The 26,337-nt window shown below is 41.2% G+C and overlaps 1 protein-coding gene and 1 pseudogene across 8 annotated transcripts in view; one reads left to right on the plus strand and one right to left on the minus strand.

Moving 5' to 3' along the window:
* USP48 (ubiquitin specific peptidase 48) overlaps positions 1 to 26,337 on the plus strand; it is a 117,959-nt gene that overhangs the window by 41,643 nt on the left and 49,979 nt on the right. For 5 of the 8 annotated variants that reach the window (XM_063631649.1, XM_055262444.2, XM_055262441.2 and 2 more), the window contains 7 exons: positions 1,950 to 2,077; positions 2,420 to 2,544; positions 3,432 to 3,540; positions 6,767 to 6,900; positions 7,893 to 7,975; positions 18,570 to 18,749; positions 25,389 to 25,517. In XM_063631649.1, coding sequence (XP_063487719.1) covers positions 1,950 to 2,077; positions 2,420 to 2,544; positions 3,432 to 3,540; positions 6,767 to 6,900; positions 7,893 to 7,975; positions 18,570 to 18,749; positions 25,389 to 25,517 — 888 coding nt within the window. The remainder of the gene's footprint in view (positions 1 to 1,949; positions 2,078 to 2,419; positions 2,545 to 3,431; positions 3,541 to 6,766; positions 6,901 to 7,892; positions 7,976 to 18,569; positions 18,750 to 25,388; positions 25,518 to 26,337) is intronic. The other 3 variants (XM_063631650.1, XM_055262442.2, XM_063631647.1) reach the window with 1 other exon arrangement.
* LOC129472751 (uncharacterized) lies at positions 14,000 to 14,055 on the minus strand (annotated as a pseudogene).

The raw sequence follows: 26,337 nt of genomic DNA on the forward strand, positions 1-26,337 counted from the left end.
AAAGTTGAGAATTAATAACAATTAATTAGAGAAGTGAGGAATTGGTTAATAAGGGTTAAAGATTAAAGAGGATTTTAAAGAATACAAGGACAGCAGATAGAGGGAACAACCTGTATCCCTGGGGCTGAAAGAGAACATCCAAGGGATAGTCTGTCACCGCCATGGCCCAGGCTTGAGATCCAGACCTCTTTGGACATTGCTGGGATGCACTGGGTGGCTCAAAAGGTGCTGAGATGCCTCCCTGGGAATCCCTACTGGAAACTGTCCATGAGAAGGTGCTGGGCCCTGGAACCCCCTACAGAGTCACCTGAGAGAGTGTCTGGGAGGCCATTCACAGGGTGGTCATTCGAGAGGAAATGCCTCACTGGAGGCACTGTACTGTGAAGCTATCAGAAGAGGTGCTGGGGAAGCTGCTGACCACTGTTAGGTGCAGGAACCTGGAGCCCTGGAGGAACCTGACCTGCAGCAGGCTGGTGAGAGAGGCACAACCAAACCCTGCAGTGCCCTTCACTGATAAGCCTTACCTTCTTGATAACTGGCAAAGGAGAAGTATTTGCAGAGCCCATCTCTCATCACTGAGCAGGCAAAGAAGGGTGGATTTGGAGCTGAGAAGCAATAAGTTAATAACTTAAAGAAGATAAGACTTCGGTCTTCTGGGCTCTTAATATCCATGCATTCTGCCATTCCCTGCATTAGCTCATTAAAACTCTCAACTCTAAAATTCTAGGGTTTTGTATTCTTCACTTAAGTGTGAATTGCTGTGCTTGAGATCTCAAGTCCACATTAACTGGACTTTAAAAAATCATGACTAGACGCTGTAGTCATGATTGCTGTTGTTGCTTTAATATAGGTAGGCTCTTGCCTTTGGGGAGTGTATGTGGACAGTCCTGGCTGCCTCATGACTTCCACAAAACATGGTTGCTAATTCTATTTCTTTTTTTTTCCTCCCAGATGGAGTCTCACTCTGTTGCCCAGGCTGGAGTGCAGTGGCACGATCTTGGCTAACTGCAACCTCCGCCTGCTGGGTTCAAGTGACTCTCCTGCCTCAGCCTCCCGAGTAGCTGGGATTACAGGCATGTACTACCATGCCCCACTAATTTTTGTATTTTTAGTAGAGATGGGGTTTCGCCATGTTGGCCAGGCTGGTCTTGAACTCCCGACCTCGTGATCCGCCCGCCACAGCCTCCCAAAGTGCTGGGATTACAGGAGTGAACCACCGCATCCAGCCTTGAGCCACTGTGCCTGCCCTGTCTTTTAAAGTTTTTTTTAAGAGTCTCGCTCTGTTATCCAGGCTGGAGTGCAGTGGCATGATCTCTGCTCACCACAACCTCCATCTCCTGGGTTCAGGCCATCCTTCCGAGTAGCAGGGATTACAGGTGCTCACCACCACACCCGGCTAATTTTTGTATTTTTAGTAGAGACAGGGTTTTACCATGTTGGCCAGGCTGGTCTTGAACTCCTGACCTCAGATTATTCGCCCGCCTCTGCCTCCCAAAGTGCGGGGATTACAAGTGTGAGCCACCGTGCCCAGCCTTGTGTTTTGTTTTCGCTCTGTTGGTGATCTCGGCTCACTGCAGCCTCTTCTTCCCAGGCTCAATAGATGCTCATGTCTCAGCCTCCCAAGTAGCTGGGATTACACGTGTGCAGCACAACACCCGGCTAATATTTGTATTTTTTTTATTGGAGACGGGATTTCTCCATGTTGGCCAGGCTTGTCTCAAGCTTCTGATCTCAAGTGATCTGCCTGCTTTGGCCTCCCAAAGTGCTGGGGTTACAGGCATGAGCTACCATGCTCAGCCTATTTCTTTTAAAGTTTTAAAATGATAATAAAGTATTGATCTAGTTTGGATGTAGGGGTGTTTATGTTCTCATGTGAAGAGGAAGTACCATTTTTTGAAAAGAAAAGTAGCACCTTAAAAAAACCCAAATTTATATTTTTGTTTTAATAGATTATGAGCCTCAAACAATTTGTGAGCATCTCCAGTACTTGTTTGCCTTGTTGCAAAACAGTAATAGGCGATACATTGATCCATCGGGATTTGTTAAAGCCTTGGGCCTGGACACTGGACAACAGCAGGTAAGAACTGAATTTTTTTTTTTTTTTTAAATATTCAGAGGTACCCAAACATTCCTAAGAATGTTTATAAAGGGAGATGAAGTAGAATGCTTTTTAAAAATTAAATTTTTTCTATTTTGAATGAAAACCTTTATTTACTGTCCAATAGTTTACACATTATACTTGATTCCATTTATGGAAATTCATATGGGTGCACAAACTGATTGAACATAGCTGTAGCCCCTGTTTGAAAATGCTAAGTTGAAAATATAGGTAGTTTCTGGAATGTTGAATGTATTACTATTTGTAGTAGAAGTTGAAAAGCAAGATATGATTTTTCTTTTCATTAACCTAAACTTGTAGGATGCTCAAGAATTTTCAAAGCTCTTTATGTCTCTATTGGAAGATACTTTGTCTAAACAAAAGAATCCAGATGTGCGCAACATTGTTCAACAGCAGTTCTGTGGAGAATATGCCTATGTAACTGTGTAAGTCTGTTTCGACTTTTTCATGGTACATTTTATTCTAAGACAGTTGCTCATATGTTAACTATTTTTCAGTGCAGTTCCAGGTTGTAGCGTTAGTGGGTTATCATGGGACCTGAAATATTTATAGTAATACATTTCCATGGGAACATGTAAACAAGTGACTTGGTAATTGGCAGTTGCACCCATCCAGGTGTTAGGAACGGTGTCTGGGTGAGCTCTTGCAATCTGCTCTTGCTTTATGGCTGTGTGGTGTGAGCTAAAGAGTAAGATTGGAACTGGCTAGAATACTAAAAGTAAATATAAAATGCGTATTAAAAAATTTGCATGAGTACAATATACAACATTTGGGTGATGGTTACATTAAAACTTAGACTTCACCACTGTGCAATATATTCATGTAACACAACTGCACTTGTACCTCTTAACATTTATTTTAAGAAAGTTTCCCAACGAATGTTTAGCTTCACCAGCCACTTTGTTTTTATTTCTGTTTTTTTTTTTTTTTTTTTGAGATGGACTCTTGCCCTGTTGCCCAGGATGAGTGCAGTGGCGTGATCTTGGCTCACTGCAACCTCCGCCTCCCAGGTTCAAGCGATGCTGAGTAGCTGAGATTACAGGCGCGCGCCACTACATCCAGCTAATTTTTGTATTTTTAGTAGTGACGGGGTTTCACCATGTTGGTCAGGGGTCTCGAATTCCTGACCTTGTGATCTGCTCGCCTTGGCCTTCCAAAATGCTGGGATTATATTTCATTTTTAGTATACATAATTTCTGTGAAAGAGAACTAATGAAAGTTATAAATGCTTTTTTCCATCTTTCTAGGATGTAATACAATATAACTTTGTTGCTTTTCACACTCTGAATTTTGTCATTCTATTTTATTATAGTTGCAACCAGTGTGGCAGAGAGTCTAAGCTTTTGTCAAAATTTTATGAGCTGGAGTTAAATATCCAAGGCCACAAACAGTTAACAGATTGTATCTCGGAATTTTTGAAGGTATTCAAATTTTGGTATATGTATTGTTCCTGCCCATTAACAGTTAAATGCTGTTCTGAATGCTATTCTGTTTTGATTTAGTGGCTAGAGCTTTTATTGTGTCAGCTTTTTCTACATAAGAAGCGTCTGTGTTTGTAATGATCCAGAAGACACTTTATGAAGTACCAAAGCAGACTGTGTCTTAAAAATAATTTTGCTTATTTCAAGTTATTTTATATGTTAAGTTATGTATGTGTGAGAAGATATTATTCTGTGATTGTGGGTAGTGGGGTATTGAAAGAACTCTATGCTCAGTTATCATAAAGGTAATTTACCTTGTTGTGCAATGAAAACTAGAATGTGCTAAATATGAAACTTTTACATTGATATGGTCATTCTGCTTTCTGTATATTTAGATTCATGGGAAGATAATTCAGTGATTCCTTTCTGTTCTGAGTGGAAAACTGCTAAGAGGAACCCTTTGTTGTCAAGCATGAATGTATACGTAGCGTAATAGACAAGCTTATTACCTAGCTAGCTAGTCTTCAGATATTTTTTGTGCTTTCTTACTTCCTCAGCTCATCCATGGGCATGCCTGAAGTGTCATTGAATTCATTTCGCTGAATTTTTTTTTTTTTTTTGAGATGGAGTTTCTCTCTTGTTGCCCAGGCTGGAATGCAGTGGCACAATCTCAGCTCATTGCAACCTCTGCCTCCCAGATTCAAGCGATTCTCCTGCCTCAGCCTCCTGAGTAGCTGAGATTACAGGCGCGGGCCACCACACCTGGCTAATTTTTTTTTTTTGTATTTTTAGTAGAAACAGAGTTTTACCATGTTGGTCAGGCTGGTCTCAAACTCCCAATCTCAGGTGATCTGCCCGCCTTGGCCTCCCAAAGTGCTGGAATTATAGACGTGAACCACCGCGCCTGGCCAATGAATATTTATTGAGTGCTTACTGTGTCAGACACTGTTTCAGCTGTTGGGGATTAGCCTTTATGGAGCCTACAAAGTAGTGGTGTAGGCACCAGGGAGGGACAGTAAAATAAAGTTAGAATATATAGTGGGTCAATTATAATAAGGGCTGTGGAGAAAAAGAAAGCAGGGAATGTGGCGCTGGGCAATGTGCTAGGGAGTAGGGTGGAGTCGGTGGAGTTTGAAATAAAGTGATTGAAGGTGAAGGGGTGAGCCCCGTTAGAAACAAGGAGAAGAGTGTTCTGGGTAGATGAAATAGCAAGTGCAGAGCCTAAATGAGAATGTGCCTTGCCTGGTGGATTAAGGAACAGCCTGGGTGGGGGGCGGTTAGTGTGGCTGAAGTGAGTAAGTGATAGAAGATAAAGTCGTGGAGGTGACACAAGGGCCATATCAGAGAGGGCCTAATAAACCTTTGTCAGAAGTTTGACTTTTACTCTGTGTGAGGTTGAGCTGTCATCAGGGTCATATGCGTAGGAGTGATACAGTCTGTTTTAAAGGATAACTGTGGGTGCTGAGAATAGGCTGAAGATTGATTGAGGGCAGATGGGAGTGCATGGTGGCTTGGACCACGGGTTAACTGAAGAGGTGATAAGCACCATTTGGCTTTTAGATATATTTTCCAAGAGCAGATAAAATTTGCAGGCCGGGGCCGGATGTGGTGGCTCATGTCTATAATCCCAGCACTTTACGAGACTGAGACAGTAGGATCATTCGAGAACAGTAGTTTGAAACCAGCCTAGGCAACATAGTGATAGACTGTCTTTGCAAAAAATAAAAAAATTAACCAGGCTTGGTGTTGAACAGCCATAATCCCAGCTACTCAGGAGGCTGAGGCGGGAGAATTGCCTGAGCTCAGGAGTTGGAGGCTGTAGTTAGCTATGATTGCACCACTGCACCCCAGCCTTGGTGACAGAGCAAGACCCTGTCTGTAAAAATAAAAACATGAAAAAAAAAAAAAATTGTTTTTTTAATTTGCAGACTGGTTGTGGAGAGTAAGAGTAAGAGGCGAGTCAAGGATTACTAAGGTTTTTGGCCTGATCAACTGAAAGAATGGAGTTGCTCTAACTGAGATGGGGAGGACCTGGGAGGAGCAGGGTTGAGAGGAATTAGGAGTTTGGCTTTGAGCATGTTACGTTTGAGGGGTATAGTTCCAGGAAGAAGTTGTGGCTGGGTAAAATCCCCAAGGGGGTGGGAGAGAGACAAGGACTGAGGCCTGGGACATTCAAATGTTAGGGATCAGGGAGGTAGGAGCAGCTGGCACAGGAGGCTCTGGAGGAATGCCAGTGAATTAGGAGGAAAGCCAGTGAGTGTGGTATCCTGGAAGCCAAGTGAAGAGATGATGGTACCAGTATTGCATTACTTACGACGATGTGGTACAAAAAGCTTGAGCTCAGGAGTTTGAGTCTTCAGTTAGCTGTGATTGGCTGCAATTAGCTTTATAGAAATATAAAGGCAAATTTTAAAAAGAAACCACTATCAGCTAAAATGTTTGATTTTTCTACATGTCTCTTTTTAACTTTGTCTCATGAATATGCTTCAGTAATTCTAAACAAATACGTATATAATTTTGTATTCTGGTACCCATATATAGCTTTCACACTACCCTCCCCCCTCCTTTTTTTTTTCTTCATTTTTTTGAGACAGAGTCTCGCTTTGTTTCCAGGCTGGAGTGCAGAGGTGTGATCTCAGCTCACTGCAAGCTCCACCTCCCGGATTCAAGTGATTCTTGTGTCTCAGCCTCCCAAGTAGCTGGGACCACAGGTGTGTACCACCATGCCTGGCTAATTTTTGCATTTTTAGTAGAGACGGGGTTTCACCAGGGCAGCCAGGCTGGTCTCGAATTCCTGGCCTCAAGTGATCCACCCACCTCGGCCTCCCAAAGTGCTGGGATTACAGGCGTGAGCCATGCTGCCCAGCCTTTTTGCTGTCTTTAAATGAATGTTGCATCAAACTACATGTGACATTTCTTTTTAAAACTTAACTTTAGAATTCCCAGAAGTGGGATTGCCAGGACAAAGAACCTAAAACAAGTATTTTTAATATCATACATTTGGGAAATAGACACATCAGTTTTAAATATCAGTGTATTCAAATTGATAATGTCACTGCTGAACAGTTCCCATTACTTTTGTGTGTCCGTTATTTATAGTAGCTGTTTTTAAGTAGCTTAAGTGAGAGCTATTAACTAAAATGAAATTATACTTTACATCAAGGGTTTTATCACTTGTTTTAAACCCATCTTCTTTTTAAAATTAATATGTCTTATTCTTGATCAGGAAGAAAAATTAGAAGGAGACAATCGCTATTTTTGCGAGAACTGTCAAAGCAAACAGAATGCAACAAGAAAGATTCGACTTCTTAGCCTTCCTTGCACTCTGAACTTGCAGCTAATGCGTTTTGTCTTTGACAGGTAAATGTGTGCAAATATTAGTGTTTGTTGTTCATTGTGGTCTACTATGTACAGACTTTACCATAGATGAGATGATAAAATGATTGTAATTTGAAACTCTAGATTTGAGGATGAAAGTTATAGATGGAGCCTGTCATTTTGAAATGTCGATATTTCATGATTTTATCATAAAAATTTTAAAGAAGCCAACCATATATAATTGATAACTAGAAAAGTAAAAAATCCTTACTTTTTTTATTCTAAGAAAGTATTAAAAAAAACTGCAAGGGCTCACGCGCAGTGGCTCACGCCTGTAATCCCAGCACTTTGGGAGGCTGAGGCAGGCGGATCACCTGAAGTCAGGAGTTCGAGATCAGCCTGGCCAACATGGTGAAACCCTGTCTCTACTAAAAATACAAAAATTAGCCGGGCGTGGTGGCAGACGCCTGTAATCCCAGCTACTGGGGAGGCTGAGGCAGGAGAATCACTTGAACCCAGGAGGCGGAGGTTGCAGTGAGCCGAGATTGCACCATTGCACTCCGGCCTGGGCAACAGGAGTGAAACTCTGTCTTGGAAAAAAAAAAAAGAAAGAAAAACTGCAAGTAATTGAATTACCCTGACCTTCTGTATTATCTGATATTTTAAATAGAATAAATTTTGTACTCATTACATCCCTGCCATGGGAATGTATTTTTCATTTTATAATTAAAATCAAGGCAGTGTTTGCACATGTGCATGTCTTCTGTAAAGCAGGATAATCTGTTTTGTGATTAAGTTGAAAATTCTGGAAAATAAGCTGTGTTTAGAATCAGCACTTTGCATTCACATTTTTTAACCTCATATTTGTCCAGCTATAAAACAATATTCTGTTTACTTCTAATTGTACATGTTTTGGAGGAAGATTGTTAAGTGAAAGCTAGCTACTGTTGAGTTTATTAAAATAGCTAATAGAGCTTATATATTGTATTATGGTTGTTTTAAATGTAAATATAATCAGCTTTCCTCTTGGTTAGGCAAACTGGACATAAGAAAAAGCTGAATACCTACATTGGCTTCTCAGAAATTTTGGATATGGAGCCTTATGTGGAACATAAAGGTAATATTTTTACTGAGGAGTAAACATTATAATGCTCAGAGACTCTAACTTGTGATCGGCTTGTGATTAATATAGAATAGGAGTCAATTGCCAATTTTTGTTTGCTAATCTCTCTCTGGGAACCTCTGTCTGGGAACAAAGACTTTTTTAGGAGAGCCAAGATGTTAATTCCATTTTGTGTGAGTAAGCACGTAGCAAAGATGAGGTGGTTCTTCGATACGTACAGAATTAAGGGTATAAAAATAATTTGTAAAAAATGAAAAAGGTATTTTACTGTTTCTGAACCCACACTTGCCACCTTAGTTTCAATACTATTATTTGTCATTTCTCAAAACTAAGTCTCCAAGCTGCCTCTATTCACTTTTTAAAAAATGTTGTCCCAGAAACATTAGGTGGCATAATTCCAGTATTTATGCTTTCATTTTTCATATCTGCAACTACTGATATGCCCTAGGATGCTATCATTGTTTTAACAAGAAATAAGTACTGCTTTTTTCTTTTGGTAGTCTTCATCCTACCAAACAGGATGAGTCTTACTAGAGAAAGGACTGTTTACTTCCCTTTAAGGTTGATTGTAGTACTTATAAAATATTATGTATGTATGTATGTATGTATTTTTGAGATGGAGTCTTGCTCTGTTGCCTAGGCTGGAGTGCAGTGGCACGATCTCGGCTCACTGCAACCTCAGCCTGCCTTGTAGCTGGGAGGCTACAAGGGAGCCCAGCTAATTTTTGCACTTTAGGGTTTTGCCATGTTGGCCATGCTGGCCTCAAACTCCTGGCCTCAAGTGGTACACCTGCCTTGACCTCCCTAAGTGCTGGGATTACAGGCGTGAGCCACTGCCCCCAACCTGAAATTTTTAATGTAGAAATTATTTAATAAACTCTGTTTCCAAAAAAATAAAAAATTTCTAAAGACAGCTTACAATGGAAGCAAGCTGTAAAAACCTTTAAGAGACATGATTGGGAAAGTTGGGGAGGAATGTGCTAAATAAATATGTAAGCTTTCAAATATATGATACTCTTCAGTACTGTACTTTAAAATTTGTACCTCTGTGGAACAAGGAAACTGTTTTCAACTTTGCTTTTGGACTTCAAAGTTAGATTGTTAAATTTTGTTGAATAAATAAACTTAGCTATAGTTCACTTTATGTAGTAGTTTGCTTCCTGCCTCCTTTGTTCGGGCAATTGAAATTGAGGAAAATCTAATGGGTTAGTGGCTTCCCAGTCCAGAAACTTAGGAGATGTGAAATGAGCACTTTGCTTGCCTCGACTGGATGAGTTTGAATTGTTACTATTACTACTTATTAAGTTTGTTATATATTTGCCCAGTTTATGCTATAAAGAAAATATTTATCAAAAGGACGTGTTAGATCAAAATCTGTAGAAATACTGAATTTTGGTATGTTGGTTTAGTAAATATAGTATTTTTTTTTTTTTATTAATTTGTTTTTGAGACAGAGTCTGGCTCTGTTGCCCAGGCTAAATTGCATTGATGTGATCATGGCTCACCACAGACTCAGCCTCCTGGGCTCAAGCTGGAACTATAGGCATATTCCACCACGCCCAGCTAATTTTTAGTTATTGTTTTTAGAGATGGGGTCTTGAACTCCGGGGCTCTAGTGATCCTCCTACTTCAGCCTCCCAAAAGTGCTGGGATTACAGGCATGAGCCACCATGTTTGTCTCCTTAATTTTTAAATAAATAAATAAATAAATAAATATTATCTTCTCATTTTAGAATTGTTAGGACTGGTAAAAGCAATCTAGTGGTTTATAGTTATAGGCTTGTCTTTTACACGCTGTCGTAATGCTTGCTGTACTTACATAGGTAGAAGACTAAAAACAATTAACTTTTGTTAATTGCATAGGATTTGTTCTAGATAATTTGGGAAATTCAGAAAGCATAAAGAAAAGAAATATAAACCATGTGTAATTCTGTCATCCAGATAATTAGTATTTATATTTTCTTGTACCCACACATAACCACACAAAGCTGTACACACATATCCATGCAAAGCTCAGAAGATGGATTGAAAAGATGATCTGTTGTTAAAAGGAGAATCGACCTGTTTCTTTAAACGGTGAGCCTGCAGATATGCAGACATCTTTAGAATGAGGGATTCTCATTTTTGAACATTAGCCCCTGACTCCCTAACTCAAGTCTTGCCATATTCCTTGGGGATTTAAAAACTTACCTATTTTGGTTTTTTTTTTTTTTTTTTTGAGACGGAGTCTCGCTCTGTCGCCCAGGCTGGAGTGCAGTGGCGCAATCTCGGCTCACTGCAAGCTCCGCCTCCCGGGTTCACGCCATTCTCCTGCCTCAGCCTCTCCGAGTAGCTGGGACTACAGGCGCCCGCCACCACGCCCGGCTAATTTTTTGTCTTTTTTAGTAGAGACGGGGTTTCACCGTGGTCTCGATCTCCTGACCTCGTGATCCGCCCGCCTCGGCCTCCCAAAGTGCTGGGATTACAAGCGTGAGCCACCGCGCCCGGCCTATTTTGGTTTTTTTTTTTTGGAGGTAGAGTTTCACTCGGTTGCGCAGGCTGGAGTGCAGTGGCATGATCTCGGCTCACTGCACCCTCCATCTCCTGGGTTCAAGCAATTCTTCTGCCTCAGCTTCCCGAGTAGCTGGGATTACAGGCGGCTGCCACCATGCCTGACTAATTTTTTGTATTTTCAGTAGAGACGGGGTTTCACTGTGTTGACCAGGCTGGTCTTGAACTCCTGACCTCAAGTGATCTGCCCGCCTTGGCCTCCCAAAGTGCTGGAATTACAGGCGTGACCCCACTGCACCTGGCCTAAAAACTATGTTAATTCTGAAGTTTTTCTTTTTTTTTTTTGAGACGAGTTTTGCGTCGCCCAGGCTGGAATGCAGTGGTGCGATCTCGACTCACTGCAACCTCCACCTCCCAGGTTCAAGCAATTCTCCCTGCCTCAGTCTCGCGAGTAGCTGGGATTACAGACGCATGCCATCATACCCGGCTAATTTTTGTATCTTTAGTAGAGACGGGATTTTGCCAAATTGGCCAGGCTGGTCTCGAGAACTCCCAACCTCAGGCGATCTGCCCGCCTCGGCCTCCCAAAGTGGTGGGATTACAGATGTGAGCCACGATGCCTGGCCTTAATTTTAAAGTTGATTAGTTCAATGAATTGATGAATATAAATCTAGGTTATCTGCAAGAATGGTAATGTCAACATTTTTAATGCTGTCTATTGGTAATAAAGTTACAGCTACTGCTAATACCTGTGGATTATTGTCTTCATTAATGATACAGGGAATACTGTTAAGATTCCTTTGTAGACCGTCCTTCCAGCTGACCCAATAGCAACTTCTCTTTTTCAGTGATCTTGCCTTCCACCCTTGCTCAGCCCCTACTCAGTGCCTTTCCTTGTCTTGTCCTTCTATAGTTGAAGTTTCGTGTATCTCAGCATATTTTAGTTTTTTCTTTTTACATTTTGAAATATATTCCTAAAAGTTCAAAATGCAAAAACGCATGGCTTAGTGAATTGTGAATTATGCTTACTCCGCAGATCAAGAAAGAAAAACATTTCTGGTACCCCAGAAGCCTCCTTTTGTGCCCCTCCCAGTTGCACAGTTAAAACCATCTTCCTCCCCTTAAGTGTAACCACTTACCTGACTTTCATGTGGAACGCTTCTTTTTTTTTTTTTTTCTTCTTTAGCATTTTACTATAAAAGCATGCATCCCTAAACATAGCTTAGTTTACTCTTTTTTCTTCTGGGATACTGCCAGCCACAGCGTAACCCATAATTAAATCTTACTCTGCTGCCCCTGCTTCTTCACCTGGGTTATTGAAGGTAGTGGGAGAAGAACCCCACTGGTGATGCCCCCAGATCCTGCTGAGTCTGTGATAGTTAACAACCTTATCATACTTTGTTCCTCCCAGGCCCTGCAATGTCTTTGGACACTGCTACCTTCTGTGTTTTCAGCTGAGGTTTCATCTATTGGACACTCTTGTGTTTCTGAGAACTAGGTCCCACTGAGGTTGCTGGGACCCAGTGTGCTCCCATACCCTGGAGGCTGACGCATTTCTAGAGAATCCTGGGCTTTGGTTCCTCTTCAGCCTCCTTTCCTTTTCTCTTCCCCTCTTCCTTACCCATGTCCTGCAAAATGAGGTGCTTTTGACCAGTTAGGGTCAATAGAGCCACAAAAAGAAATGTATCACCTTTCTCAGTTACTGATATATTTAAAATGAGTTGTCACCAATATTTGTTCATAAATGTATTAAAGGTATCCAGAATATTAAAAAAAAATTTAAACCACTGTAAACATTAAAAACACCCAGTTTTTATAATCCATTACTGACCGTGTTGGAATATTGTTCAGGCTGATCTCTACGTGAGCTGGTTATTGCAGTGTTGTTTTGTTTCTTCTGTCCGTGGTTGTCTTTGACTGCATGCTGGTTATTGCACATAGAGAATTATGTATGGGGATTCCCCTAGGGCTGGGATGCATGCCATCTCCTCCGCAAAGCCCTTAGGTTTATTTCTGTCAGACATTTGGGGCCTCTGCTGGTTAGATATGATCACAGAGTTCAAGGCTTGAGGTTCCCTGGCTTACACAGACTGGAAGAATCTGGTATGGGTAATCTAAGACCATCACATTTCCCCCTCCTTTTTATTTCTACTGCTCTGTTCAGGACTCAGGAGTTTTCTTTTTTTTTTTTTTTCTTTTTCTTTTTCTTTTTCTTTTTTTTTTTTTGAGACAGAGTCTCGCTCTGTCACCCAGGCTGGAGTGCAGTGGCGCGATCTTGGCTCACCGCAACCTCCGCCTCCTGGGTTCAAGCGATTCTCATGCCTCAGCCTCTCGAGTAGCTGGGATTACAAGTGTGCACCACCACGGTTGGCTAATTTTTGTGTTTTTAGTAGAGACAAGGTTTCACCATGTTGGCCAGGCTGGTCTGGAACTCCTGACCTCAGGTGATCCACCTGTCTCAGCCTCCAAAAGTGCTGGGATTACAGGCACGAACGAGCCACTGTGCCCAGCTGGGAGTTCTCTTTATGGTTCCCTGAGGTTAGGAAGATAGGCTTTAACATGAAGTAACGGGAAGAGTGCGGTGCAGTAGAAAGAACGGTAGAGGGTGATTCCAGGTAAACCCTAAAATTGTAGTGTGAAAATGCCCCCTAGGGCAGCCTGGGCCAGCTAATACTAATAATTAACTAGAAATTATAACATGTATAACATCTTTACCCTCAGTGATCTCAAAACATTAAGCAATCGACACTCTCCTAAATTATTTTAAGATGGTCTTGCTCTGTTACCCAGGCTGGAGTGCAGTGTGGCACGATCACGGCTCACCGCAGCCTTGACCTCCCAGACTCAAGCGATCCTCCCACCTCAGCCTCCTGAGTAGCTGGGACCACAGGTGTATAATACCATGCCTGGTTCATTTTTTAAGATTTTATAGACTGGGTCTCTCTATGTTGCCCAGGCTGGTTTCGGACTTACGGCGCTAAGCAATCTTCTTGCCTCGGCTCACAAAGTCCAGGCGTTAACCACCACACCTGGCCTATTTTTCATATGTATTTTAGTTCTACCTTTTTTAAAAAAGAAACTTACACACTATCTTATATAGGAATCCTGATTTTAGTTTACCCACCTCCTTTGTTTATCATTCTTTGCATTCTAGACCTTTCATCTGGAAGAGTTTTAAAATATTGAATTAGAGCTTATAAAATTCTTTTAGTAAGGGTCTGTGGGTGAAAGATTCTTTTCACATATTATTGTCTGAAAGTGTCTATTTTGTCCTTCGAAATTCGTTTTCTCTAAGCATGGGTGGTTACTTTCACTCATTGAAGATATCATTGAAGAAGACAGCATTCTGTTGCCTTGGGGCATCCGTTGTTGCTGTCGAAAAGTTGGTTGCAGTCTAGTTCTTGTTTCTACAAGAGGCCTGTTTTATTTTGTCTAATTTTAAGACCTCTTTGGTTTTGGTATCTTGCAGTGTCAGTGTGACCAATTTTGGTTTGACTTCTTTTTTAATTTTGATTCTTTAAAAATCTTTCTGGTTTTCTAGTAGGAAAGCCTGCTAGACAAATTCCTAAAGAGCTGTAACACTTGGTTTGATTTTTAATTGGCTTATTCTTCTCACCTAGGGCATCTGAAAATTTTCCAACTATTACCTCTGAATGCTTTTTCTCTTCTCCCTTTCCTTCTGGAATGCCAGTTAGATATGTGTTAGATTTTCTTACTCTATGTTGCATGTTGCCCAGCTCTTCATTGATTTGTCCTGCATTCTGCATAATTTCTTCAGCTCCACCTTGTATTTTATTCATTCTCTGTTCAGGTGAACCTGATCTGAGGTTAAACCATTTTATAGAGTTTTGACTGTCGATGACCATGATTTCCATTTCTCGGAGTTTGATTTGGTTCTTCGTCGTTTGATTTTCACTTTCCATAATCTCTATTCCTCTTAACCTCAACATTTATTTCTTTAAATATACTTAAAAATTTTATTTATGTATTTGCTGTTTCCACTGACTGAGGTGAAAATCTTCATCAGTTTGATTTTGCTGCTGTTTGCTGCCTCGCAGATAGAGTGACTTGTGATGTGACGTGTGTGTGTTTTGACAGAACTCATTCCTTAGGATTGTCACTCGTCCCAGGACCACATCAAACAAAACTCTTGGCTTGGGGTTTTTCTGACTTCATAGGTAGTGTGAATTCATAGTAAAGAAATATTTTTTGAGGGCTAGCTTCTTATGAAGTTGTAATGGAGATTTCCTTTTGGTTTTTTATTTTTACCCCTAGGTCCCAAAATTTAAGTATAAGGCAGATAATTTTCTCTTACCATTTCCTGTGGAGAGCAGATTCATTCTGATAACCTTCTAAACCAAAGAATTCTAGTTTCAAAGAAAATGTGGTGTATATACACAATGGAATACTATTCAGCCTTAAATGGAAAGGATACTCTATCATGTATGATCACACGGGTGAATCTGGAGGACATTGTGCTATGTGAAACAAGCCAGGCTCAGAAAGACAAATACTGGGCCGGGCGCAGTGGCTCGTGCCTGTAATCCCAGCACTTTGAGAGGCCAAGGCGGGCAGATCACCTGAGGTCGGGAGTTCGAGACCAGCTTGACCAACATGGAGAAACTCTGTCTCTACTAAAAATACAAAATTAGCCAGGCGTGGTGGCACATGCCTGTAATCCCAGCTACTCGGGAAGCCGAGGCAGGGGAATCGCTTGAACCTGGGAGGCGGAAGTTGCAGTGAGCCCAGACAGTGCCATTGCACTCCAGCCTGGGGGACAAGAGTGAAACTCCGTCTCAGAAGAAAAAAAGAAAGACAAATACTGCGTGATCTCATCGATACTATATATAGAATCTAAAAAAGCCAAACACATACAAATAGAGAAGAAAATGGTGGTTACCAGAACCCAGGGAGTGGGGGTGGTGGATGGCAGAGGCGATGAGGAATTGGGAGGTGATGTTCAAAGAGTTCAAAGCTTCGGTTCGACAGGACAAATAAGTTTTGGAGATTTATTGCACAGCATGGTGACTACAGTTAATAATGCATTGTGCATTTTGAAATAGCTAAAATAACAGATTTTAAATGTTCTCACCACAAAAATGGATATATTAGCTTGGTTTAATCATTCCATGATGTAGACATATCAAACATCATATTGTACCCATAAATATATGCAAATATTATTTGTCTTTTTTTTTTTTTGGAGACGGAGTCTCACCTTGTTTTCCAGGCTGGAGTGCAATGACATGATCTCGGCTCACTGCAACCTCCGCCTCCCGGGTTCAAGCAGTTTTCCTGCCTCAGCTTCCCGAGTAGCTGGGATTACAGGCACTCACCACCACGCCTTTCTAATTTTTGTATTTTTAGTAGAGATGTGGTTTCACCATGCTGGCCAGACTGGTCTTGAACTCCTGACCTCAGGTGATCCACCTGCCTCAGCCTCACAAAGTGCTGGGATTATAGGTGTGAGCCACCATGCCAGCTTGTTTGTCAATTAAAAAAGAAACTTTATTTCCTGGTGGGAGTCCCCTGTTAGACTCACCTTTTATGAACCTTAGCTGTTGTGTCTGATCCCATATGCCCTTTGAGATATGGAAAAACAGAGTTCAAGTCGATCATAGTATTCCCCTAACACTCCCAGAGGGAAACTCTGTTGTGCTTACTACGTAGCTTATTGCCTTCACATGGTATTGGGCTTCTGATAATTCTTATTTTCTTGACAGTGCATTTAGAAATATTTAAAAATATTTTTATCTTACCCAGTATCTTCATTGTTTTCAGCTGGGGTGAGTTCAGTGGGTTTTGGCCCAGGTATTAATCTGCATTACTGTTTCCCCAACTATGCTTCAAGAATGCAGGAACTCTGTTCCTTTAGTTAACGGCTGTATCCTTCATGCCTGAAACCGTGTCCAATATGTTTATTGTTTGTCTAATGAGTGATTGGCTATACTCTGCTGTGACGTACTCTTTTGCATTTTTAAGGAAATTGTAGCAATGAAATAGTCAAATTCTAGCCTGGGCAACACAGTGAGACCTTGTCTATAAAAAAAAAAAAGGGGGGGGGCCCGGGCGTGGTGGCTCACACCTGTAATCCCAGCATCTTGGGAGGCCGAGGCAGGTGGACCACTTGAGGACTGGAGTTTGAGACCAGCTTGGCCAACGTGGTGAAACCACATCTCTACTAAAAATACAAAAACTTAGCCAGGCATGATGTTGGGTGCCTGTAATCCCAGCTACTTGGGAGGTTGAGGCAAGAGAATCGCATGACCCCAGGGGGGCGGAGGTTGCAGTGGGCCGAGATCACACCATTGCACTCCAGCCTGGGCAACAAGAGTGAAACTCCATCTCAAAAAAAAAAAAAAAGGCCAGGCATGGTGGCTCAGACCTGTAATCCCAGCACTTTGGGAGGCCGAGGCAGATGGATCACCTGAGGTCAGGAGTTCGAGACCAGCCTGGCCAACGTGGTGAAACCCCGTCTCTACTAAAAATACAAAAATTAGTCAGGTGTGGTGGTGTGTGCCTGTAACCCCAGCTGCTTGGGAGGCTGGGGCAGGAGAATCACTTGAACCCAGGAAGCAGAGGTTGCAGTGAGCCGAGATCACGCCATTGCACTCCAGCCTGGGCAACATGAGCAAAACTCCATCTCAAAATAAATAAATAAATAAATAAATAAAATGTACACCTGTCGTCCCAGCTACTCCTGGAGGCTGAGGTGGGAGGATTGTTTAAGCTCAGGAGGTTGAAGCTGCAGTGAGCTATGATTGTGCCACTGCACCCTAGTCTGGTGACAGAACAAGACCCTGTCTCAGGAAAAAAAAAAAAAAAAAATTGTCAAAGATCTGTGCAAAGATTTGTACTGCAAAGATAATTATTATTGCTTATAAAGGCCCTCAAACACTACCAGTTTAAATAAGTGTTCATTAATGTGGGTGTGGTTAGGCATATTATGGTAATTATATATAGTCATAAGTAATTTTTAGAAGAATAATGATGTGAAAAGATATTATTCGTTAGAAAAAACTGTAGGTTTCAGTATTAGTTGTGGTTACGTAGGTTTATTAACGAGTTGTTTTGTTTTCCAGTAAATAACAGAACATGTATAGTGGAAGTCATCTTTTCTAACACATTTTCCCCATAATTGCTTTAAGTTGAGGATCTTTACGAGATGTTTCTCAAACTTTAAGACATTTTAGTTCACTTTGAAATGTAAATGTTCATTTATTGTCAGTATTTTGATGTATGTATAAAGCCTTTTCTTTTTGAATACCGTGTAAAATATAGCCTATGATTTGTAGGTTTTATTTAATTAAAATAGCATAGGAACTTAAAATACTTATGAAGAAATCTGAGTGCAGTATCATTCTAGATTTTTTAAGTTTTCATCCCTATATTTTCCAACTGTTTGGCCTACACCTGTTTTTATTTTTATTTTTTTCCAGCTTTAGTGAGGTAGACTTGGCAAATGAAACTTTGATCTGAAGGTGCTAAAGTGATGATACATGTGTCTTGTGAAATGATGACCACAATCGTGAGTCTGCGTGTGTCATCTCAGCGCGCTGTGTGTTAGATCTCCAGATCAAAGTCTGTGCCCTTGGACAAATGCCTACACCTGTTTTGAGAGCAAATTGTCATGACTTGCCGTCAGTTTTTGCCAAAGCATTTATCTTCTATAAACAGTAGCCTTTTCATTTGACATTCGTGTCTCCCTGGTTTGTGTAAGTTTTAAGTTTTGTAACACATCAGAGAGTATGAACAGCCGATTCTTGGGAAGTGTGTGGCCTCACTACTGTGTGCTGAAGAGCACAGCGTGTAGTAGAGTAGCTTATACTCCCTGAGTGCCCAGGAGGCCGTAGTTTTTCATCCGTGTATTTTGCAGAGGCTCGGAGAGTTAATACGGTGTGCTGTTTAGAGTGTGTTTAAGAGAGTGTTAAGGGAGTATAATTATACATTATTTTGTAAAACTAATGTGTAAAAATTTTACGTGGCATGTTTTTAGTTATACCACATGTATAAAGATTCGTAATCATTACAATTCAGTCTCAGGATATAAGAAATACTGTTATCCAACGTTTCTTTTACTTTCTCCCTTTCTCTCCAGGTGGGTCCTATGTGTATGAACTCAGCGCAGTCCTCATACACAGAGGAGTGAGTGCTTATTCCGGCCACTACATCGCCCACGTGAAAGATCCACAGTCTGGTGAATGGTATAAGTTTAATGATGAAGACATAGAAAAGATGGAGGGGAAGAAATTACAACTAGGGATTGAGGAAGATCTAGGTAAAACCTTTAAGTTGTGAGTGCCCTTTTAAAATATAAATTTATTTTACTAGAAATATTTGTGATAAATTAATATGGCTCAAGATTGTTATGTTATAGACTATCAAGGATATTTGCATTTCTTAAACACGTGTAAAATCACTGAACATCTTGTATTAGCAATGCTTGTTTTTCAGTTTTGTGTTCTTTTCGAGTCTGGGTCTTACTCTGTTGCCCAGGCTGGAATGCAGTGGTACAGTCATGGCTGACTGCAGCCTAAATCTGCTAGGCTCAAGTGATCTTCCCGCCTCAGCCTTCCCTTCCTAGTAGCTGGGCCTACAGATAGGTGCCACCACACCTGGCAAATTTTTTTTGTCAGGTAAAAATTTTGTCAAAATTGTTTTCAGTAAGACAGAGTCTTACTCTGTCACTAAGGCTGAAGTGCAGTAACACCATCTTGGCTCACTGCAACCTCTGCCTCCTGGGTTCAAGCAGTTCTCGTGCCTCAGCCTCCTGAGTAGCTGGGATTACAGGTATTTGCCACAATGCTCAGCTAATTCTTCCTTTCCTTGTCCTTTTCCTTCTCTTTCCTTTTTTTTTCCCCCCCGCTCTTGTTGCCTTCTTGTCCAGGCTGGAGTGCAATGGCGAGATTTCGGCTCACTGTAGACTCTACCTTTCGAGTTCAAGTGATTCTCCTGCCTCACCCTCCCAAGTAGTTGGGATTACAGGCATGTGTCACCACGCCTGGCTAATTTTGTATTTTTATTAGAGACAAGGTTTCACAGTGTTGATCAGACTGGTCTCGAACTCCTGACCTCAGGTGATCCACCTGCCTTGGCCCCCCAAGGTGCTGGGATTACAGGCGTAAGCCACTGCGCCTGGCCTTAATTTTTTCTATTTTTAGTAGAGGCGGTGTTTCACTGTGTTGGCCAGGCTGGTCTTGAGTTCCCGGCCTCCATCTGCCCGCGTTGACCTCCCAAAGTGCTGGGATTACAGGTGTGAACCACCATGCCCAGCCAACCTGGCAAAAATGTTTAAAACAATTTTTTTGTAGAGACGGGGTCTTACCTGGTTGCCCAGGCTAGTCTCGAACTCCTGAGTTTAACAATCCTCCTGCCTTGGCCTCCCAAAGTGTTGGGATTACAAGGCATGAGCTACCACGCCCAGCCAGCAGTGCTTGCTTTTTAAAATTTTAGTTAAAAAAGTTTACAATTATTTTGTTCCAGAGATGGTTTTCATGATGTCATGTTTTCAGTAAAGCTTGAAGGCAAATGATCAGTTTTTAATTACCAGGTTTATTTAAGTGGGTAGGGGAGGGTCATGGGTATTAAGTTAGTGATGATGAATAGTAGATTTAATGTAGTAGGATTTGTAATTATTTTCCTTGGGTCAGGAAATTTATTTTGGGGAACTAACTCTAGCAGGTAAACTTTGTTTCTCCTTCCTTTAAGTATGTTACTCAAATCCTTGAGCAGTGCTTCTGTGGAGAATGATTTGGTTGCTACTGTGTAGTAGTGAGGTCTGCCATGAAGAGTACTTCTTGAAACAGTATCCTAGTATGTACTTTCATCACGTCAGTTGTCTTGGGCATAAGTACCCATTTATTTTCCAAAGGAATGGACAGTTTTTCTAGTTGGAGCCATCTCCTGAGCTCCATCTCCTGAGCTGTTTATCACTTTCTTCCCATTGTCTGTCAGACAGGTATAGGCAATTGTCCAAGGACACAGACTTTGTTTTGGAAATCTAACACACAGCACAGTGAGATGACACATGCAGACTCACAATTGTGGTCATCATTTCACAAGAAAGTGCTAAACAGCTTTGGATGAGGTTCAGACTATGGTATCTGAATCGGAGAAAAGAAATGGGAGTAAGTGTGTGTCTCCTGCCACTGTTCTTTCTTAATAGGTCAGAGACATTTATTCAAGGTGTCCGGTAGGCAGGAGCATAGCAGTTGAGATTTGCTTTCGAGACATACACATCATCTCTACGGATAATCGTTTGTTAACTCCATTCATATAGCTTGGAGAAGTCATTCTTTCACTTTTAAATTTTATTTTCTTTCCTTTTATTTATATATTTTTTTGAGACAGTGTCTTGCTCTGTTGCCCAGGCTGGAGTACAGTGGCATGAACATGGCTCACTGCAGCCTCGAACTCCTGGACTCAAATAATCCTCCTGCCTCAGCTTCCCAAGTAACCGAGACCACAGGTGTGATCCACCACACCTGGCTAATTTTGTAATTTGTTATAGAGGCAGTCTCCCTGGGTTGCCCAGGTTGCTTTTGAATTCCTGCCCTCAGACGATCCTCCCACTTCGGCCTCGCAAAAGTGTTGGCATTACAGGCATGAGCTTCTGTGCCCAACCTGTTTTCTACTTTTAAATAACATTTCCGTGTTTATAGAATTTCAGCAATCTCGCTCCCATTTTACCTAAGTAAAACTCAAATTCTTAACATTTGCTTATACAGTATATGTTTTCATTATGACCTTCTTACTAGGAACAAAATTGAGGTAGCACATTAACTGGGTTGAGCGAGGTGGCTTACATCTATAATCCCAGCACTTTAGGAGGCTGACGTAGGAGGATGCTTGAGCCCAGGAGATCAAGGCTTCAGTGAGCCATGATTGCACCACTGCACTCCAGCCTGGGCTATGGAGTGAGACCTTGTCTGACAAAAAGGAAAAAAAAAAAAAAAAGAACTTTAAATTGTGAAAAATTATGTCTTGGTTTTATTTGAGTGTTTTTTACTGGGTTTTTAAAAAAATCTATCTACATTCTAGGATTAAAAGCATTGTTAAGGCTGTCTTATATATGAGTAGTCCTAAATTTTAAAACAGTTCAAGAAAACACTTAACACCCATTGGTATCTCATTCCAATGTTTTCATAACTCATTATTTTATGCAGCATATATTTTAGCTTTCATCTTTTAAATCAAAAATAGAAAATATTTTTAAATTTCATTAGACATTCATTATTGTGTTGTATCCTGAAGTTTTATGAATCATTTTATATTCCATCTTATACAAAATCATTAACATCTTAAATCTTGGGTACTCTCTTTTTTTTTTTTTTGAGACAGAGTCTCCCTCTGTCGGCCAGGCTGGAGTGCAGTGGCGTGATCTTGGCTCACTACAACCTCCACCTCCCGGGTTCAAACGATTCTCCTGCTTCAGCCTCCTGAGTAACTAGGATTACAGGCATGTGCCACCACGCTTGACCAATTTTTTGTATTTTTAGTAGAGACGGGGTTTTACCATGTTGGCCAGGCTGGTTTCAAGCTCCTGACCTCAAGTGATCCGCCCGCCTCAGCCTCCCAAAGCACTAGGATTACAGGCGTGAGCCACCGTGCACGGCCTTGGGTACTCTTAATTAGGAATGGATGACTAACCTCCTCTTACCTGTACATGTTCCTGGTATTTTAATTCTCTGTGACAGTACAGTGATCTTCCAACCTTTTTTGTTCAGGTGTTCTCTGTAAGAATGTTTAATATCCAAGCATAGGTGCAAGGGAAAACAAAAAAAGTTGAACAACTTATTTTTTCTTTGCACATTTTAAAATCTAACAAATTTCATCATAAATTTTAAGTAGGTCCAAATGCTATAATTTATGACATAATAAATACTGAAGCTTAAATTGTGACATCACTATTTTAAGAATGTCCAGATGACATTAAATACTATAGAGGTTTTATATCCACCAGCATCCTTTTCAAGGATAACCGAACAGGTCTTGTTTTATACTAGGCATTTTTAACAATTCTGGTTTCTTCTGTACTACTATTTCCATTATGTTTACCCTACTGAATTTTATTCTAATGGAATATAGTAAGTTTTTTGTGACTATAAAGCTCTAAATAGTTAAAAAGTACTTCTGGATAGAGTGCTGTTTTTAAAAGTATGAATATTACTACATAATAAAACTCATAAAAGTATGTTATAAATTTTATTAAACAGTAAAATTTTACTGTAAATGTACTTTTTTTTGTAAATATATCTCAATGTGATAGATGAGACCTTTTTCTGTCACTGGCTGAGAGGTTATATCTTTCTTTTGTGACATGGGAGTCAACTGATTGTGAAAAGAGAGGTAGAAACCATTATGGGACCTCAGTGTTGAGGCAGATCCATTTTAGAAAAGCACGTGGTGAATTGAGGATCTAGTAACTGGATTTCCTTAGAACCGCCCATAACCTCTTTTTTTCTTTTTGAGACGGAGTCTCACTCTGTCGCCCAGGCTGGAGCGCAGTGGGGCTATCTTGGCCCACTACAATCTCCGCCTCCTGGGTTCAAGCAGTTCTCTTGCCTAAGCCTCCCAAGTAGCTGGGATTACAGGTGCACGTCACCATGCCTGGCTAATTATTTGTATTTTTAATAGAGATGGGGTTTCACCACGTTGGCCAGGCTGGTTTCGAATTCTTGATCTCAAATGATCCGCCGCCATAATCTCTTACCTCTCGGAAAGTTACCTGGAGCACTGAAACCCAATTTGAAAATCGTTTTCATGTGCTGTAGTTGCCATCTGAAACACTTCATGTTTTCCACTTGCTGTTTACTTCATAGAGATTAGTGGCTAATGTTTCTGGTTGTTAGCATTTCATTCCTTTTGTTTTTTCTTTTTTGAGACTGAGTCTGTCACCCAGGCTGTAGTGCAGTGGCGTGATCTTGGCTCACTGCAACCTCTGCCTCCTGGGTTCAACTGATTCTGCTGCATCAGCCTGCTGAGTAGCAGGGATTACAGATCCCTGGCTAATTTTTATAGTTTTAGTAGATACGGGCTTTTACTGTGTTGGCCAGGCTGGCCTCGAACTCCTGACCGCAGGTGATCCATCTGCCTCGGCCTCCCAAAGTGCTGGGATTGCAGGCATGAGCCACCGCACCTGGCCCATTTCATTTCATTTTTTAAAATTATGCTATTTTAGGCTGGGTGGGGTGGCTCACTCCTGTAATCCCAGCACTTTGGGAGGCAGAGGAGGGAGGATCACCTGAGGTCAGGAGTTTGAGACCAGCCTGGCCAACGTGGTAAATCTTCATCTCTACTAAAAATGCAAAAATTAGCCTGGCGTGGTGACACATGCCTGTAATCCTAGCTAATGGGGAGGCTGAGGCAGGAGAATCACTTGAACCCGGGAGGCAGAGATTGCAGTACACCGAGATCGTGCCATTCCACTCCAGCCTGGGAGACGAGTGAAATTCTGTCTCAAAAAAAGAAAAGAAAATACGCTATTTTATTTATTTGGGCAATTAAATTTAGTCTAGATTTATTTGTATTATTTTGACTAAATTGAAAATCTGTTTATTAAAATGATTACTGAGCTAATTTTTATTTTTCAAACTGTACGTATACATTTTATATATACTTTTATTAAAAAGCAACATTAAAACAAATACTTGTGTACCAAGCAATCATTAAGAATAAAAATATTTCGGCCAGGTGCAGTGGCTCATGCCTGTAATCCCAACACTTTGGGAGGCTGAGGCGGGCAGATCGTGAGGTCAGTAGATTGAGACCATCGTGGCCAACATGGTGAAACCCTCTCTCTACTAAAAATACAAAAATTAGCTGGGTGTGGTGACACGTGCCTGTAATCCCAGCTACTTGAGAGGCTGAGGCATGAGAATCGTTTGAACCCAGGAGGTGGAGGTTGCAGTGAGCCAAGATCACGCCACTGCACTCTAGCCTGGCGACAGAGCAAGACTCTTGTCTCAAAAAAAAAAAAAAAAGAATAAAAATTCCAGTAGAGTCGAAGTCCCATATTTCCTTTAGTGATTGCATCAATCTTGATTTTTATTTATTTATTTTTTTGAGGCAGAGTTTCACTCTGTCCCCCAGGCAGGAGTGCAGTGTGCCACTGCAACCTCTGCCTCCTGGGTTCAAGTGATTCTCCTGCCTCAGGCTCCCGAATAGCTGGGATTACAGGCATGTGCCAACATGCCCGGCTAATTTTTGTGTTTTTAGAGAGATGGGTTTTCACCATGTTGGCCAGGTGTGAGCCACCGCGCCTGGCCTGTTTTTATTTTTTAATTTAATTTAACTTAACTTTTTCTTTTTCCCGAGACAGAGTCTTGCTCTGTCACCCAGGCTGGAGTGCAGTGGTGTGATCTCAGCTCACTGCAACCTCCGCCTTCTGGGTTCAATCAATTCACTTGCGTCAGCCTCCCAAGTAGGTGGACTGCAGGTGCACACCACCACGCCCGCCTGATTTTTGTATTATTAGTAGAGACAGGGTTTCTCCATGTTTTGGCCAGGCTGGTCTTGAACTTTGGCTTCAAGTGATCTGCCCATCTTGGCCTCCTAGAGTGCTATGATTACAAGCATGAGCCACTGTGCCTGGCTTCAGTTAGTTTTTATAATTTAACACTAACATAAAAATCAGCTTATGGCAATAGTGATTTTTTTGTTGTTCCAGGTTTGTTCCCCAGAAAAATGTATTTTCTTTTTACCTTTAAAAAATGGAATGTGGCAGGCAATAGTGGTAGTAAACTTTTTTAAATATTAAAAGCTAAAGAGCCTGCCAAATTTCTATGGCCTTTGAATGTTTTAGTGGTGTTAATGTGTCTTGGGTGTGTATTTTGGAAATTGTTTTCTATAGCCCCGCTAAAGAATAAACAAACTCTAGGCACTTAAGTTAAGGTACCTTTTGATTTCTCTATCTCAGCAGAACCTTCTAAGTCTCAGACACGTAAACCCAAGTGTGGCAAAGGAACTCATTGTTCTCGAAATGCATATATGTTGGTTTATAGACTGCAAACTCAAGAAAAGCCCAACACTACTGTTGAAGTTCCAGGTAAAGCAGTTTTCCAGGATTATAGCAGGCAAATGTTTTAGAATGCCATACTCAAAAGATTAATGATAAGTAATGGATTGCCTTTAGTTATTATGATAAATTGATCCCATAAGGTGAATGTTGGTGAAAGTAAATATTAATTACAGATTTATTTTTAAGAAATGAGCTTCTGAAATAAAGCAATGCAATTATTTAAAAATCAGAAAGTAATCAAAACATGCATTTAAAGTATAATTTGATTTTATTTTGTTCAGTTTGTAGAGTATTTGTGAATTTTATTCAATTATCTATAGATTTTCTAGACTTCGTAATATAAAAGGTAGAGTTGCTGCTGCCCTGAAGACAGTCTGAGTCATTTTACTCAGCACTTTTCTTTTTGTTTTTTTTTTTGTTGTTTTTTTTTGTTTTTTTGAGATGGAGTCTCGCTCTGTCACCCAGGCTGGAGTGCAGTGGTGCGATCTCGGCTCACTGCAAGCTCCACCTCCCGGGTTCATGCCATTCTCCTGCCTCAGCCTTTCCGAGTAGCTGGGACTACAGCCGCCCACCACCACGCCCGGCTAATTTTTTTTTTGTATTTTTAGTAGAGACGGGGTTTCACCTTGGTCTCGATCTTCTGACCTCGTGATCCGCCCGCCTCGGCCTCCCAAAGTGCTGGGATTACAAGCGTGAGCCACCGCGCCTGGCCTGCTCAGCACTTTTCTAAGCTTGGTGGCATCACCTATTCTTTCTTTTTTTGAGACAGAGTCTCACTCTTTCGCCCAGGCTGGAGTGCAGTGGTGCAGTCTTGGCTCACTGCAACTTCCGCCTCCTGGGTTTAAGC

Source organism: Symphalangus syndactylus, chromosome 22, assembly GCF_028878055.3.
Source record: "Symphalangus syndactylus isolate Jambi chromosome 22, NHGRI_mSymSyn1-v2.1_pri, whole genome shotgun sequence".
Lineage (NCBI taxonomy): Eukaryota > Metazoa > Chordata > Mammalia > Primates > Hylobatidae > Symphalangus > Symphalangus syndactylus.